The sequence below is a fragment of the Poecile atricapillus genome, chromosome 9 (genome assembly GCF_030490865.1).
Source record: "Poecile atricapillus isolate bPoeAtr1 chromosome 9, bPoeAtr1.hap1, whole genome shotgun sequence".
Classification (NCBI taxonomy): domain Eukaryota; kingdom Metazoa; phylum Chordata; class Aves; order Passeriformes; family Paridae; genus Poecile; species Poecile atricapillus.
In genome coordinates, this window is record NC_081257.1 from 3,263,577 (window position 1) to 3,279,897 (window position 16,321).

Sequence of the window (16,321 nt, forward strand, 5' to 3'; positions counted from 1 at the left end):
GATGAGCTGGGTATTAACTGCATCTTAGAAGTTAGTGGGTGGGGATTTCACAGGGCCAACTGGAACAATCTCTGGGATTTAAAGAGTCTGAGTCATTACAAGTAACCTCTCCAAGACAGTTAGCACTTGTCATTTTAGCTAATATATCTTGCATTTAAATGTGTTTTAAGCATGGCTCTTGTGCAGTGTTTGAATTAAGAGTGCCTGTCTCTCCTGGGAGCTGTCCCTGCTGGAGCACATCCTGAGGGGGTGGAGCATGACCAGGGCAGGGAATGGAGCTGGGAAAGGGGCTCAGCCTGGAGAAAAGGAGGCTCAGGAGGGACCTTCTTGGTTCTGCACAGCTCCCTGACAGGATGGGACAGATGTGGGGGTCAGGCTCTGCTCCCTGGGAACAGGGACAGGATGAGAGAAAATGACCTCAAGCTGTGCCAGGGAAGGTTTAGGTTGGATATTAGGGAAATTTGCTTCACTGGAAGAGTGGTCAAACTTTGGAATAGACTACCCAGGGAAGTGGAAGAGTCACCATCCCTTGAAGTGTTCAAAAAACATCTTGATGTGACGTATGGGGACGTGTTTTAATGGTGGACCTTTCAGTGCTGCTTTAGTGGTTGGACTCAGCGATCTTAGAGGTGTTTTCCAGCCTTAATGAGCCTGTGATTCTGTTCTCCAAGCGCCAGGTCTGTCGTGCCAGTGATGTGGGGCGAAGCGGGGAGCACGGCCAGCCATCTGTACACGAGCAGTAAGCTTTTTCCTTGTGTCCCCGCAGCAGCAGCAGCAGCCCATGTCGCAGGCAGCCTCCCTGCAGCAGGTGCTCAGCAGCCAGCCCATGTGCCCGCTGCCGCCAGCCCCGCACCTGCTGCCGCCCTTCCCGGCCCAGGGCTCGCAGGTGCCCGCCAGCAGCGCCCCCCTGAAGCCCCTGCAGATCTCCACCGTGCCGCAGCTGCCGCCCGTGGCCCCTTCCCAGGTAATGCCGTGTGAGCACAGCCTTAGAGGAGAAATTTCCAGCTAATCATTAACGTCATTTGCAGGTTTTGTGTGGCTATTTTGACTGCATGCCAGTTTAATTAGGCGATAAGAGTATTTTTTGCTCTTTCCTAATTCCTGTGTATTTCTCTGTTATTTGTTTGGTGAATCAGAAGTCTCCTTTGTGCCCAACCCTGTGCCATCCAGATTATGGTGGTTCCAAATGGCAATAATTTTTTTGGGGTTGTTTTGATTTGGTCTTTTGCACTGTCCCCCCTGGCCCAATTTCTACCCCATCCCAGGCTTGAGGCATGAGCAGTTGCCTGTTTTTATTGCTATTTTCTGACCTCCTGACTTCACACAGTGCCTGCCAACCCTGTCTGTGTCATTCTGCTCTCTGGAGCAGGGACAAACCCTTCCCTTGGCCCAGGAAGGTGGATGGTGCTGTCACTGTGTTTGGTAGTGACAGGCACCGTAATGTGAAGCACCTTATGCCAAGGGGCAGGAGGGAGCTGCTGCTGTGATGCCAATGTTTGCTCCATCACTGGGAGGTTTTGATTGTAAAGACCCTTTTTCTGGGCTTTTCAGTGCTGCCTGAATTGCAGCTTGCTTGAAAACAGGGGTTTAAATTGTCTCACTTAATTTTGCATCAAAGAATTTCACGTTACGTCTGGCCCAATTCCTTTTAATTTCTGTTAAAATGAAAGCAGCTTTTAATTAGGATGTTGCTTGAAGGCTTCAAGCTGGTGTTAGAAGTAGTTTCAAGCTTCTAAGGTATGAAAGCGTCCCCCTCAAATGAATTATTTTTGCTTTTACTAATGATTTAAGCATAAATCAGTTTTTATTACTATTTGTGAACCTCAAGGAATGAATGGAGGTGATTAACAAGCAGACATAATGATCCTCATGGCACAGGTGGTTTTTAGTGACTTGTGTGGCAAATGAAACCGCTTTATATCATCAGCGAAAGCACTGGCAATTTATACGATATTGCATTTTTTTCAGATTCCTCAGTTTCCTGTCATTCCTGCAATTACTCCTCTGGCAGGGCTTGACAGCCTTCCTGCAAACCTGTCTGACATCCCCGCTGCGAACGTGCCCCCCATTCCCGCTCCTTCCCAGTACTTCGCTCCGGCCGTCATCCTGCCCAGCCTGCCCATGAACCCCACGCTGCCCATGGCGCCCAACTCCCCCGCCCTGCCCATGCAGGCCGTCAACCTTCCTCACACCACCGTGGCTTCTCTGGTCCTGCCCTGCCAGCCCATCGTGCCAAACATGCCTGCGGCGGCCACCATCCCTCTGCTGGCGGTGGCGCCGCCGGGGGTGCCGCCGCTGCCGCCTCACGCCGCGGTGCCGCCGCTGCCGCAGCAGCCCGTGTTCCAGCCCGCCTTCCAGCCCCTGCTGCCCGGCGACGCGCCCTCGCCCCACCACGGCCAGAGCTCCCAGCCCGTGTCCCAGCCGCAGCCGCCGCCTCCGGCCCTGCAGCCCGGTGTCATCCACACTCCCGAGCCGGCTCTGGCCGCTCCCGCCGCCGCTCACCAGGTAAATGCGCGGTAACGTGCCGTGCTCTGGGGCACGGCCCCTCCTGGGGCTCTCTTCCTCACCACCACTAATCCCTGCTCTTGAGGTGTTCTGTTGACTTCTCGCCCTCGGTTCTGGAGGTGGTGGCTGAAGCTGTGAGCTGTGGGGTAGCAGGTGATGTCCTCACCCAGGGACAGGGGCTAGCAAGGGTATAGGGCGTAACCAGCTGGCTTTGGACAGTGAATGAGCGGAGCACTTTCTGAATTTCCTCTTCCTTCTTCCTCTCAGATCTGGGCAAGTGTGAGCTGTGGTTCTCCTGGGTCAGGAGGGTGTGCCAAGCCTTGCCAGTGCCCGTGGCTGCTCCATGTGGGATGCAGCGCCTGCTGGGTATACACAGCAAGTGTGGCAGAGCTGGTGGGAGCAGTGCAGTTGTTTTGGTGTCTAGAACATCTTTAAAACAGCAAAGGAAAGTAGCCCTCTGGTAAGGGCTCTGGAAAACTGTGTGGAAGAGCACTGTCAGACGTGCAGGGCATGGATGGATTCTCGCTGCAGACCCTTTCCCCCTTGAAAGAAACGAAGAACAAACAAGCTCACGTATTAGCAGTATTTACACGGAAACTGCCTCAGGACTGACAGAGTCTGCAAACACTTCTGCCACATCTGTGATATGTCAATGTGGAATACAGTCTGACCAAAGCAGGAGAGGGCATTCAACCTATTAATAAAGCATTTGGAAGAGCTCTATTCTGCCACATCCCTTCACCATAAGACACTAATTAAAATTCATAACATCCCATCCCAACCTGTCACGGCATCTTCAGAGCAGTACATAGTTTTTAAATTTCTCTCTTCAGCCATTTATTTGGTACAGAATTACTGTCGTTGAGAATGTCAGCAGCATGGAGCCCAAGAATGTTACTCAGTGTTCCCTGTGGCTTTAGAGGGAATGGAATCAAGCACATTAGACACAGTGAGCATGGCAAATACCAGAACTGGAGAGCTGATGTTCCCATCAGCTTGACATCCTTGACACAGTCATTAACTATCAAATATGTACGGAAGGGTTGCATATGGAAGAATTTAGGATAAAAAACAGCTATTATAGTATGCAGAGGAATATTTAAAAAAACATGGTTCTGATTTGAGGACTTCTGGTGGAGAGGTATTTCTGTATATAAGGCCATGTTGTTTTTCCTGGGTTTGTCTGTATGGGCCATTCACTTAAGAGCTGGACTTGATGATCCTTGTGGGTCCCTTGCAAGTTGGAATATTCTGTGATTCTGTGATTTGACATTGAGATATTTTGTGAATTATTCTAATTATATAAGATTTAAAATTGGACCACTCTTCTGTGGCATTGCACTACACTTGTCAGTCTAACAGCCCACCCCTTGGGCAGCCATGTAACTCTGAGGTGTTGTAAAGCACATCCTGTCTTTACTTTTATCCACATTAAAACCTGCAATAAAATTTCGGCTCATACCCAGAACCTGCAGAGAGCATGCAGCAATGAAATCACCTGGCCTAGTTCTCATCTGAGTCTTATTTTTTTAATGTATTTTCCAATAGCCTAAAGTCTCTCTATGTGATGGTACTTCAAAAAAGTGAAAATTTAGCACACTTTTACCTAGTACTAAAAGACCTTTTTTTTCTTCCATATGCTTCTTTCTTTCCTTCTTCCTCTTCCCACAAGCTCAGTCCCCCTGGAAAAATACATGATGTACCTAAAAGGAGAATGTTCTGTTTTTAAATGTACAACCCAAAAGGACTGTTATGCAGAATAACAACCCAGTCTCTAAGGTAGCTGGCATCCTGTCGCCTGGGTCTGGTTCCCACCAAGTGCTTACGCACTCAAGTTATTTTAATGCACTGGAGAAATCCACTGAGATAAGTGAAACTCCCTCTGGCCACATGGAAGTGTTGGCAGGACTAGGGCCTTGGGGCTTGGCACATCAAGGGTTAAGTTGGGACTTGAGTGTGTAAACTGCACGAAACTGAAGTAGGGCACTGGTAAATATTCAGTGAAGGAGTTAATTGTGTCATTTGTGCCAGCTCCTGGTTCTACATCTATGGCAGATTTCTTAATATATCCTGAGTTAGGTTATGAGCAGAGTGTGTTTTTCTCTGCATGGACAGCTTGGGGGTGTTGAAAGCAGAGCAAAGTATTCAGGAGTATGAATTCATCACCTAAGAGCTTACAGCAAGTCCAGAGGAGGCCACGGAGATGCTCTGCGGGCTGGAGCCCCTCTGCTCTGGAGCCAGGCTGGGAGAGCTGGGGATAGACTCCCTGGGAGAAGAGAAGGCTCCAGAGAGATCTCAGAGCCCCTTCCAGGGCCTAAAGGGGCTCAAGGAGAGCTGGAGAGGGACTGGGGACAAAGGATAGAGGGACAGGACAAGGAGGAATGGCTTCCACTGCCAGAGGGCAGGGCTGGATGTGATATGGGAAAGGAATTTTTGGCTGTGAGGGTGGGGAGGCCCTGGCACAGGGCACCTATAAAAGCTGTCTGCCTCTGGATCACTGGAAGTGTAGAGGACCAGGTTAGGCAGGGCTTGGAGCATCCTGGGACAGTGGAAGGTGTCCCTGCCCATGGCAGGGGCTGTGATGAGCTTTGAAATTATATCCATCACAAACCATTCTGGGATTCTGTGATTTTTCATTTCTTAGCAAAATCTGACTTTGTCCCGACTAATAAACTAATACCTAAGCAATGCACTTTGTAATAATTGTACAGAGAGAATCCTTAGCTTTTATTTGGTTATCTCATAGGAAGTTTAACCTCTGTAGTTGTTACTGAGAGCACCCAAACCCAGTTGCACTGTGAAGTTTGAGTCCTTTCTTCATGCAGACGGGTGACATTGCTCCCTTGTCGCATCTGTGCGAGCCCCTGGCGCAGAGGTGTGTGCTAACAGCTCTCGTTGTGTTGCAGCCCATGCCTGGACACGCTCAGTTTGCTCTGGAGGCTGGAGCCCAGGTGCCCGTGCTGCCGGTGCAACCCTCCATGGTCATGTCACCGCCGTTGCAGCTGCAGCCGGAGCTGGTGCCGCCCTGCGTCGCTCCTGAAGGCGTTCCCCAGGTCCATGGCAGCCTTGCCACGGCTGCCCCGCCTGTCCCCATAGAGCCTGGCCTGCCTCTCCAGCCCTCTGCTCTGCTGCAGCTTCAGCCTGATCTTTCCCAGCCACTGGGCCAGCAGCTGCCAGCTCCCTGCTCGGCTGTCGCGGCAGGCGCAGACACATCTCAAGAGGTAGAGCCTTCCTCTGAAGTAACTCACCAGCCTCAGCCTTAATCTTCTTAGTTACTTCTGTGTGAAACAGTGGGCTTGTTGCACAAGGGAGGTCATCTCCTCAGCGTGCCGAGCTGCTGCTCCTCGATGCCAGCAGCTCTGGGTCAGCGAATAATTGGCTATTCCAAATGAAACCTGATGTTCTAGCTCAGGAAATGTCTCACTGAATTCATGAGGCAGCAGGACTAAGCGCCTCTTTGTCTGTAGCTGAGCACAAGCACAGAGATAGAAATCAGGAAATTCTCACTGTGGGTGAGTTAGAAGATGTTCTGTAGAGTTTCACCCATGTTTTGTCCAGTCTTGTTTGAAATGTCTCAAGCACTTCTTCAACCAACCATCATTTGCCCTAAGAAACTGCTCCACAATCTGAATCTTTGTGGTGTGAAAGCCCTTCATGCTCTTCAGCTTGAGCCCAATTTCCATTTCATTCAGCATTGTATCCTCCTGTATTGCCTGATGTCTGCTGTAGCTCTGGGGTTTTTGTTTCTTCACATACTCATAGGCATTCCCAATTCTCTGTGGTCATAGAAGCAGGATGCTTTTTATTGTTTTCCTTATAGAACTGTCAGCTCCTCCTGTCTTCTATTTTGACTTTTCTTTCCACATAATTGTTTAATCTTTAGTCTTGACAGAACATCACAGGACATTTCCTTCTCTTCAGCTCCCTGTTAATAAAGCAAAAAAAAAAAGCTTTGGCATTTCTACCTGATAAGTCTGATTTGTTCTCCACTTCTGGATGGAAATGTCCCTCTGTGATTCTGTGTTCAGAGTCATTCCTCTTGAGTCTCTGTTCTCTTTCCTCCCAAAGTATGTATTTCACCTTTTCAAAATTAATCTCTTGGTTTTGCCCATGTTTCCATGGTTTGTCACATGCCTTGACTCCAGTGCAGCCTGAAATTCCATTGGAGGCACAACTCAATGCTGCCTTCAGAAGATGCTCTGGAAGGGCTGTGCTAACCCTAAAAATGGTTCCCCATTTTTCCTGTCCATCAATGGCAGTTTAATTCTTACCTCATCAGCGTTCCTGCTGTGATGTAGGACATTTCCTGGTGAGTGTCTGTATCCTGTTGGTCAGGTGTGGCAGGAATGGCAGAGCCTGTCTGCAGTGCTGCACCTGCAGACTCCCCAGGAGAGCTGGGCTGGGTCAGGCATATCCATCACTGAAGGTATTCCTTCTCCAGCTGTCTTTTTTCTGAATGCACAGCTCATGGCAGGGTCGGTGCTGGTGCCTTCAGTGCAAGGTCCATTCCATTAGAGATTCTTGAAATATGAACAAACCTCATTGTTGTGCACTGTGATACGGGGGATACAAGTTCTCCTGAGAAACTCATGGCACACATCTGTCCTTCACATCCCACATCCCTCAGAACATTTAACCACTGGTTTGTTCTTTTTGTTCTCACGTGCATCTCTAAGTTAACCCCCTTCTCTCATTCATTTTAAAAAATGAAGCAAGTGCCAATCCACATCCTCTCCATGCTGGTTTTCTGACATATATTGCTGAAATTTCCTTGGGTGTAAGAGAAGTTTCATACCTGCCTGTATAATCAAAACACTGCATTTTGTTTCTACTCTGCCATAACATTTTTATCCCTTCTGTTGTGTTCAGGCACGTGGCAGCACTTGCATCCAAACCAGCCTGCACCAGTCAGGCAAAAGAGGTTTTGTAAGGCACTTGGTTAAGTGCATTACCAGAATGGTGATACATTATGTCTGTGTTCTCACTGTTCATTGATGTTGCAGTTTTATTGAAACTGCATTTAAGCTTGGCATGGCTTATGTGTGATGTTACAGCCAAGGAGTGGGGCTGACTGGTTAAGTGACACAGAACCAGTGGGGCTGACTGGTTAAGTGACACAGAACCAGTGGGGCTGACCAGTTCCCCACTGAGCTTTTAACCCCAGCTCACCACTGCTTGAGCACTCAGTGTGGCGATGGCAGTCGAGGGTTGTTCCTAGCTGTGTGTCTGTAGCAGGATTTTATAGATGAGTGTTTATAAATGTATGTAAAATGATACCTATTTATGGGTGTATCTGGTGTGAGTGTATAACACAGGTCTGTACATGCACAGGTGTGTGTGTCTGTGTGCATACATGCTCAGTTTGTTACAGCAGGGCCTGCAGCACTGTCACAAATTCTGTGAGAATGGATCTACCCAGTGTGAAAATCATGCTATGATGTCTGTCCCAGAGCTGCAACCACTGAAGAGGGAAGCTTTTAGGGGAAATTTGTGTAGAGGACAACAAGACACAATGTAAGAGTGGAGTTCTTAAATGATGAATTTTTATCTTTTGTTTGTAAGTACCTCAGAAATTTTCCCACTAAACCAAACACAATGAAAATACTGAGTATCTTTCAGGAAACTATATAAAGCAATGAAGCAAATTAGCAGATACATTCAAAAATAAAAGACAGTGGGTGCTGATGTGGAATTGTCCCTCAATCAGGTTTTGCAATGGTGGTGAGAACTGTTTTATTCCTTTCACCATCTCATCTGCTATGGGCAGAGGAAGGGAACTGGCAGGTCAATGGCTCTATCTGAAAAAGTGGTTGGTGCCTTGGACAGAAGTGATGTTGGAAGGGAAAAATAGGACATTTATTTTATTTCCAGGTTCCAAAAACTGGTTAAACAGAATGGTTTTAGGGTTACTGGTGCCAACAGCAAACCCTTTCTTAAAGGTATTTTTCGTCTGCTAATAAAATATGTTTGCTTAAATGACTTTTATTTTTGCATTTTAGGAGCAGGCAATACAGGATAAACTCCAAGCTCTGTCCCAGAGTTGCGAAAGGTATTGTTATCACCTCTTTGACATAAGAAATGCTTGCTTTTTGGAGGCTGTTTTTTCTGACCTGACCAAAAGGAGATGGACTGGAAAGATGTCTAGGGGAGAAGCTGAAAATGTCCTGTGTGCAGTGTGCCCATTCTGGCACCTGCAGCTCTTTCAGTTCCTTAGTTTGGGTGCAGCATCCTAGCCTTGGTGTATGTACAGCTGTATGGAACTTCTCTTTTCCTCCCTCTGCAGTAAACCTAACCTGTTTGCCCTTCTGCTGGGAGAGAAGAAAGGCAGGAACTGAGAAAACTTCAGCTTAGAAAAGTAGGAACTTGTGCAGTTCAGAGCAGACTGTCAGGACCCTTGAAGTGAAGGTGTTGGGGGATGTAGGGATATATTCAGAGTAATGGGACGTTTGCTGTGTTACTGCCAAAAACATTAATAGATCATTTCTTGATAGGTGTTTTAGCCAGAGTATGTGCCTGGTGTGGAGTAGTGCCCTTCACTCACTGTGTATCTTCCAGTTGACTCAGTTTGGGCCTAAAAAAGTGCAAATGTGCCCCTTTTTGCAGCCTCTATTACATAGCTTATATGTGATGCATGACTCTGGCTTTATTTTGGGGTTGTTCTTCCTTTCCCTTGTGAAGCTACCTGAGTCCAGATGTTGCTCCTGGTAAAGAGATGAGTGACAGCTTGGAAGGAGCAGCAGGAAGTGGAAAGCAAGAGGGAAAGTCTTCAAAGAAGCATAAGAAATCCACGCGTGCTCGTTCCCGCCAGGAGAAATCCAACAGACCCAAGCTGACCATATTAAATGCAAGTACAACTTGTTGGAGGGTAACTCTAGGGTTCCTTTGGCTTTGCCAGGAATAAGGGTTGTTAATCTCTGCATGCAGGTGTGTAACACAGGGGATAAGATGGTGGAGTGCCAGCTTGAAACCCATAACCACAAAATGGTGACGTTCAAGTTTGACTTGGATGGTGATGCGCCAGAGGAAATTGCTACTTACATGGTGAGATGTGGCTGCCCACAGGCTCTCAGCGCTCCCAGTTGCTTCAACCCCTTGTGTGTGCTTCTTGCCTGAGCTGTGGAAAGAGGCATTAATAAAAAATGTCTGTTTTCCCCTTTATTTTGATGTGGCCTTCTAGGTGGAGAATGAATTCATCTTGCAAAGTGAAAAAGAGACTTTTATTGAGCAAATGAAGGATATCATTGATAAAGCAGAAGATATGCTCAGTGAGGATACAGAAGGAGAGCGAAGTTCTGACCAGGGAACAAGTCCCCAACAAGATGCTGATAGGCTTGAAATGAGTGATGTAAGAAATGCTAAATAAAGATTGCTAGTTGGATTCTTTTTCCTTAACAGCCAGACAGTTTAATTATTTCTGCATGTTATGTTGAAAAAAATAAATAAAAAGGTGTTGCGACGTGTCTGGGGGGAGACAAAGTTCCATTGTCCCACCCCAAACCCCTTGTGAAGGGCGGCCCAGGTGTTCTGATCGGGTTTGAGTCCCTGGGGGGTTCTCCCTTGCTGTGCTTCAACTGGTCCCTGGCCCTGAACTCCACCCTCAAGGGTGGAGACCCTCAAAAGTTCTGTCCCTCAAAAACCTCTGCTGTGCCTCTGTTTGGAGCTCTCTGTTCCGGACCTGAGTTTGTTCCAATGCTGAATAAATGGTTTCATGAACGGGAGCCCGTATCGTTGGTGTTCCGTGCTGGTCCCCAGAACCCTGCAGCTTCCCTGGAAGAGATCCTGAGGTTGCTGACTGCAGCAAAAAGGTTTCTTAACTGGAAAAATAACACTTTTGCTGTGTTAAGCTTTATAATAGGAGTGGGATGATGCTCCTCTTGCACTGACCCAGCTATTTCTTCTTTTGTTTCTTTAACAGGAGAAGCGTCAGTCTCAAATGAAGACACCCGTGTATCAGCAAAATGGTAAGAGTTTTTGAATTTCTAGTGGAAAGTGTCCCTGCTAATAGCATGGAGCTGGAACTAGATGGCCTTTAAGGTCTCTTCCAACCCAAACCATCCTGTGAAATCAGGACAAAGTCATGGTCTGGAGATAATGGAAATTCATGTGTTTAATAATATTTTCTTCTCATCCCTAGTTTTGCATACTGGAAAAAGGTGGTTTATTATATGTCCAGTGGTGGAAAACCCTACTACGGATGCCCCCGAGTTTTCTCCCCCGGTGCCTCCCAGTGCCCAGCAGACAGAAGGGCCAGGTATCTCCAAACTTTATAGAAAATGTCTTCTCCAGAGCTGCTGTGTTGTCTCTCTTCTGTCCTCACCTCACTCAGCTGTGATGGTTTCACTTGATTTAGTCAGAGGAAGAAAACGATTAATTTTGTTAAGCTGTGCATTTACAGTGTGTTTCTGCTGTTGAACCGAACTGGGAATCTTTATCTACATTTCAGTAAAGTGTCAGTATTTTAATATACCTTATGCATATACCTTATGTATTTTATTTATACCTTATGCTATGGGGTAGCTGAAATTCTTATCACTGTAGTGTCTTTTCAGTGAAATATTTTTTGCATAATCTGAAAATTCTCGTTCGATGTGCATAACAGCTCTTTGCTGATGAGAATCACTAGTGGGCTGTCGCTGCAGCAGACTGGGGGGCTTGGCAGTGATTTCCTTTCCTTTAAAAGTTCACCTTTTGTTTGTGTTCTCTCTAGACCCAGAGCAGTCGGATGACCAGCCGATGAGCTCTGCAGTGCCAGAGGCGCCCGGGGTTGGGGCTGGCCAGCAGCTTCCCCCGCACTCAGGGGTCAGTGACACCCTGTCCTTGGCACCAGCCCCCGCTGCAGCAGCTCCTGCCAGCGCAGCGAGCCAGCCAGAGTTCCCAGCCCCAGCGGCGTCTGCCCCGAGCATCGCGGAGCCTGCGGTGGCCGGCGGGGGTCACCCGGAGCACCCCCAGCCCGGCCTCCCCGCCCCCCAAGCCGTGGGGCCGGAGGAGCCCCCCGAAGCCACGGCCCCCCAGCTGCAGCCGCAGGCGGATGAGCCGGTGTGTGTGCCTGACCTGGAGGTCGCCTGCTGCAGCGTGGGGGCTCACACGGCCGTGCCAGCGGCTCCGGGGCCGCTGCCCGACACCGTGGTGCCAGAGCACGCCGTGGTGCCGGAGCACGCCGTGGTGCCGGAGCATGCCATGGTGCCAGAGCATGCCATGGTGCCGGAGCACACCGTGGTGCCAGAGCATGCCATGGTGCCAGAGCATGCCATGGTGCCGGAGCACACCGTGGTGCCAGAGCATGCCATGGTGCCAGAGCACACCGTGGTGCCGGAGGGTGGCCAGCCCGGCGCGGGGCCCTTCGGCAGCCAGCCCTTCCCCGCTGGCCCCGACGGGCTGGGCTTGGCGGGGTCCCAGCTCCAGAGCCCCACGCAGGTGCCGCTGGCTGCGGCCCAGCAGCTGCCAGGGGCACAGGGTGGCCCGGGGCTGGCAGGGGTCAGCCTGCTCCAGCAGCAGAACCCCCCCGGCACCGCCGAGTCTGACGGCGAGGGACCCCCCCGGGTGGACTTTGTGGACAACACGATTAAAAGCCTCGATGAGAAGCTGCGCAATTTGCTGTACCAGGAATACGTTCCGACTTCTTCGGCATCAGCGGGGACGCCGGACACCTCTGTGCCACCCGAACAGGGCGACAGTGAATTTACCTTACCACCTTTCCCCGAAGATCAAGGTCCTGCCCCGGTGTCAGATGGGAGAGAAGCGGGCGGCAGCATCCCCGACAGCAGCCAGGAGGTGAAAGCTGCTGCTGAGCCACTGGTGCCCCTCGTGCCCTCGGAGGCCTTGCCCTGCCCAGCGCTGGTCAGTCCCTGGTGGCTCTGCCCTTCATCCCCTCAAAGCCAGCCTGTAGCACTGGCCCCAGGGCAGATCTCAGAACTTGCTCTTCTGTGGTGGGACGTGTGTAGATCTTTTGCTTCCCTAAACATTTCATATCCCTGCTCCAGAGTGTGTCACCTTTGCCTGCTGACTGCTTTCCTGTGTGAAAGCCTGCTTAAATTTCTCTTGTCCAATGCATCCCAACTCATTTTTCAGAATTGCTTGCTAGCAGAAGCCAGACTTCCCCTTTGGATTTAGAAGTGGTACAATACTTTGATTCATCTCCTCTCACGTCCTGTCCAGAGCAGGCAGAAATGTGTCAATTTTTTGTAGTTTAAGAATACAAACACATGGTGTGGTATGGTCATTCTAATTCTAATGAAGGCGATTTTGCTTCAAGTTTAAGTATAAATTAATGGCAGTGGTTGCAATTACTGCCTTCCAAGCCAGCCTGGATAAAGCAAACACTTCAAGTGCCTTTGCCTTGTCCACATGCTGCAGCCAGAGGCACACATTCCATTGGCAGGAGTTTATTCTGTTTCCTGTAATAGTTTCTTTTGTCTTCTCCTGAGCTTGGTAGAGCAAGACTGCCACAGAAGCCTCTAACGAGAGAGGTAGCAGCTGCTCTGGGGCAGTGGTTATTCTCTCTCAGTTGACCTCCCATGTTAGGTTTTTTCAGATAAAATTCTGAGTTTATGAAATCATCAGATTTGCAGCACATTGTGCTAGGTCAGTGTCTATTCCAGGCCCTGGCATGGGTTGCCCAGAGAAGCTGTGGCTGTCCCACTCCTGGCAGTGTCCAAGGCCAGGTTGGATGGGGCTTGGAGCAACCTAGAATTAATAAAAAGTGTCCCTGCACATAGCAGGGGGTGAAATGGGATGAGCTTTGAAGCCCTATTCAACCCAAACCATTCTATGATTCTATGTCTTACCTCAAAAGTGGCATTTCTGGAGCTAACTCCATCCCCACTAGCAAGGCTGAGCCTGTTCTGTGTAGCATCAGCTGGAGGGACTCCATCAACTGCTTGAGAGGTGCTGTATGGTACAGGAAAGCAGCTGTACTTGAGTGACTCTTTAGAGCATGTTGTTTCCTAATGATAAATGACTTTCTACAGCAAACAGAATTCTCACTCTGTGAAAGGTGTTATGTCTCTCCAGTAATTGGAGTTTGTCCTATTAAAATTTAAAATCCGTGCCAATAAGGGAAGAGACATAGAACTTCTGAAGACAGACATACAGATGAGGAATCCACAGTCAGGCTGGGAAAGCAAACCAGAACAAAGCCCCAGGCGTGTGTGTATGTATCATATACTGGGTTTTTGTAGCTGGGGCTGCAGCTCCAATTGCGATGCTGCCACTGCTTTATTTCTTCCAAGGAAGGAGACAAAAATGGGGGAGTTGGAGGCAAGGCTTGAAGCACCTCCACAGGCACTGTGCAATAGTTCAGTATTCCCTGGTAGTGCCAGGGCAGCAAGGGGATGCGGGGAAGGAGAACACATCCTACTTTGTGAGTGAGACTGAAATTGTGTTTCTTTTTTCCTTTTACTGAAAGTTGGACAAGCCAGAAGTCACTGGTGTGAGTGCTCATCCCTCAGAGGCAAGAGGTGGGTCAGCAGGTGGAACAGGTAATGCTCCTCTGGCCATCCCTGCTCGGTGTCAGTGTGTGTCAGGCAGGCATGGGACAGCAGCCCCTCCATGCTCAGCAGCCCTGTGTGTCTCTGACACATCAAGAACACCAGAATAGTTCAGGCTCAATGTACCATGCAGGTTTCATTCTTCTGTTTTTCTCCTTAAAATTTTTTAACTGACTAATGAAATTCCACACACCTATCATTATTTGAATCCCCCAAATCACTAAATCTCTAGATCTGCCTACCTGCAGATATTTTATATTGCCATTGCTATTGCCTCCTGCATTTTTAATCCTGTATTAAAAAGATTGGGGTTTAGAATTATTCCTCAGTGGTACACTTCAGTTTATCACGATAAAAACATTGGCTTTTATTATATTAAAGCATTCTAGACAACTTTTTTTTTTCCCAACTTTAAAACAGGTCCAGCTGCAAGCATCACTCCAGCTCCTGCTGCTCAAGCAAAAGGCCTTCTTCAGGTAACCAGAACTAGGAGCGGTTTTCTGCTTGATTGTTACAGTTCCTTTCATTAAGCTCTCTTGATTTCTCCAGGTTGCACCTCCATCATCAGGCACAGCTCCACAGATGGAGACTTTCCAGAGGAGCGAGGAGGCAGAGAGGACGGTTTCACCCGCGCACACGGCGAGCGTGATGCGGCGAGCGGCAGCAGATGGGGCGATGAGTAACTTCCACAGGGACGGCTCTCCAGGCTCTGGTTCCTGTGGAAAACAGGCTGGGGCTCAGGAGAGCGGCACACCAGCCAAAACCATTGGCAGGTTTTCAGTCATCAGCACACAGGACGAGTTAACTTTAGCGGCACCGCACTGCTTGCGGTTCTCGGCGCCGCCGGACGTGTACCTGGACGAGCTGCCCTCCAGCCCGGACATGAAAGCTGCCGTGCGCAGGGTCCAGACGGCCTCGTCCGTGGACGTCCTGTGCGACCAGGCCTCGAGCGACTCCGCCGACGAGCCCTTCCCGCGGCAGCCGGCGGCGGCTGCAGCTGCACAGCTCTCCCCCCCCAGCAGCACAGCTGCGGACTTAATTAAAAAAGCAGCTGCTTTTCTGCAGAGATCCGGCAAAGGTGGCTCCCCCGGGCCAGAGTCACCCAACGGGCAAGGTGCGAAGATTCCTACCATCAACATCACGTCCATCCACTCGCAGTCGTCCTACATGAGCAGTGACAACGACTCGGAGTTCGAAGATGCTGATATGAAGAAAGAATTGCAGAACCTGAGAGAAAAGTATGTTGGGTTGCAAGTGATGCAAAAGAGGCTTGTGTTACCATACCTTGGCAGCAGCTCAGCTTAGGATGAGCAGAGCTGTGAGGAGTGAGCTGGTTCTGGGTAAATGAGGCATTGCCAGGATCTTCCCCCACCGTGCATCCTGCTGTGCATCGCCTTATCTGCCAGTTCCAGTTAGAGAATAACTCATAGAATCCCAGAATGTTTTGGGTTGGAAAGGACCTTAAAGGTCATCTCATTCCAACCCCTGCCCCTTCTATTGTATAAGGTGGCTCCAAGCCCCATCCAACCTGGCCTTGGACACTTCCAGGGATGGGGAGTCACCACCAATAGATTTTGTAGCTTTGTGTACTTGGGGATGAGCAGCTGATTGTTTTATAATCAACAACTGTTTTGTTTCTTCTTTTACAATTAATTACACTATCAGGATGTGGTGCTTTATCAAATTTATTGCTAGCAGAGTCCTTTTATTTTTTAGGCATATGAAAGAGATTGCTGAGCTGCAGACACAGCAGAAGAATGAGATAGAGGCACTGTATATTCGGCTGGGGAAACCCCTTCCTCCCAACCTGGGCTTCCTTCACTCTGCCCCGCCGAGCGGCCGGCGCCGAAGAACCAGCAAAAACAAATTGAAAGCTGGAAAACTCTTAAACCCTCTGGTCCAGCAGCTCAGGAGTGGAACATCAAGCACAAGTAGGTACCCTGGGTGCTTCCCTTCACCTGCTGCTTGTGTCGGTTGTGGCTCTGCTGTGTGATGGCTGGGACTGCTGGAAAGGACGGAGTTCTTGTTGGTGTTGAGCTGGCATGCTTCTGGACAGCCTTGTCCCAGCTCCTGGTGGAGAGCCATACCTGCCTGCTCTGCAGTGGCTACAGTGCTTAGCAGAGGAATGATATTTCATTTTCATTTGGAAAACAGCCTGGTTACATCTCCCCCATTCTCCAAATGCAATTTACTGATGTTTGTATTCACTTCTTAGGTGCTGTTATGCTCTATTGAATTTATTGTTGTTTACATTTTCCTCCAAGATGCCATATATAAAGGATGGGATTGCATTTGCTCTCCCAAAGGATGGGAGGTAAAAGCAGTTACAA

At 49.1% G+C, this 16,321-nt stretch overlaps 1 protein-coding gene across 11 annotated transcripts in view; it reads left to right on the plus strand.

Annotated features, from left to right (window-relative positions):
* Positions 1-16,321, plus strand: part of WNK2 (WNK lysine deficient protein kinase 2) — a 96,380-nt gene that overhangs the window by 53,513 nt on the left and 26,546 nt on the right. For 7 of the 11 annotated variants that reach the window (XM_058844876.1, XM_058844875.1, XM_058844880.1 and 4 more), the window contains 14 exons: positions 767-964; positions 1,969-2,505; positions 5,412-5,726; positions 8,505-8,554; positions 9,184-9,349; positions 9,430-9,546; positions 9,683-9,850; positions 10,421-10,466; positions 10,640-10,756; positions 11,213-12,342; positions 13,910-13,961; positions 14,412-14,467; positions 14,541-15,229; positions 15,708-15,922. In XM_058844876.1, the coding sequence (XP_058700859.1) occupies positions 767-964; positions 1,969-2,505; positions 5,412-5,726; positions 8,505-8,554; positions 9,184-9,349; positions 9,430-9,546; positions 9,683-9,850; positions 10,421-10,466; positions 10,640-10,756; positions 11,213-12,342; positions 13,910-13,961; positions 14,412-14,467; positions 14,541-15,229; positions 15,708-15,922 (3,856 nt within the window). The remainder of the gene's footprint in view (positions 1-766; positions 965-1,968; positions 2,506-5,411; positions 5,727-8,504; positions 8,555-9,183; positions 9,350-9,429; positions 9,547-9,682; positions 9,851-10,420; positions 10,467-10,639; positions 10,757-11,212; positions 12,343-13,909; positions 13,962-14,411; positions 14,468-14,540; positions 15,230-15,707; positions 15,923-16,321) is intronic. The other 4 variants (XM_058844873.1, XM_058844882.1, XM_058844874.1 and 1 more) reach the window with 3 other exon arrangements.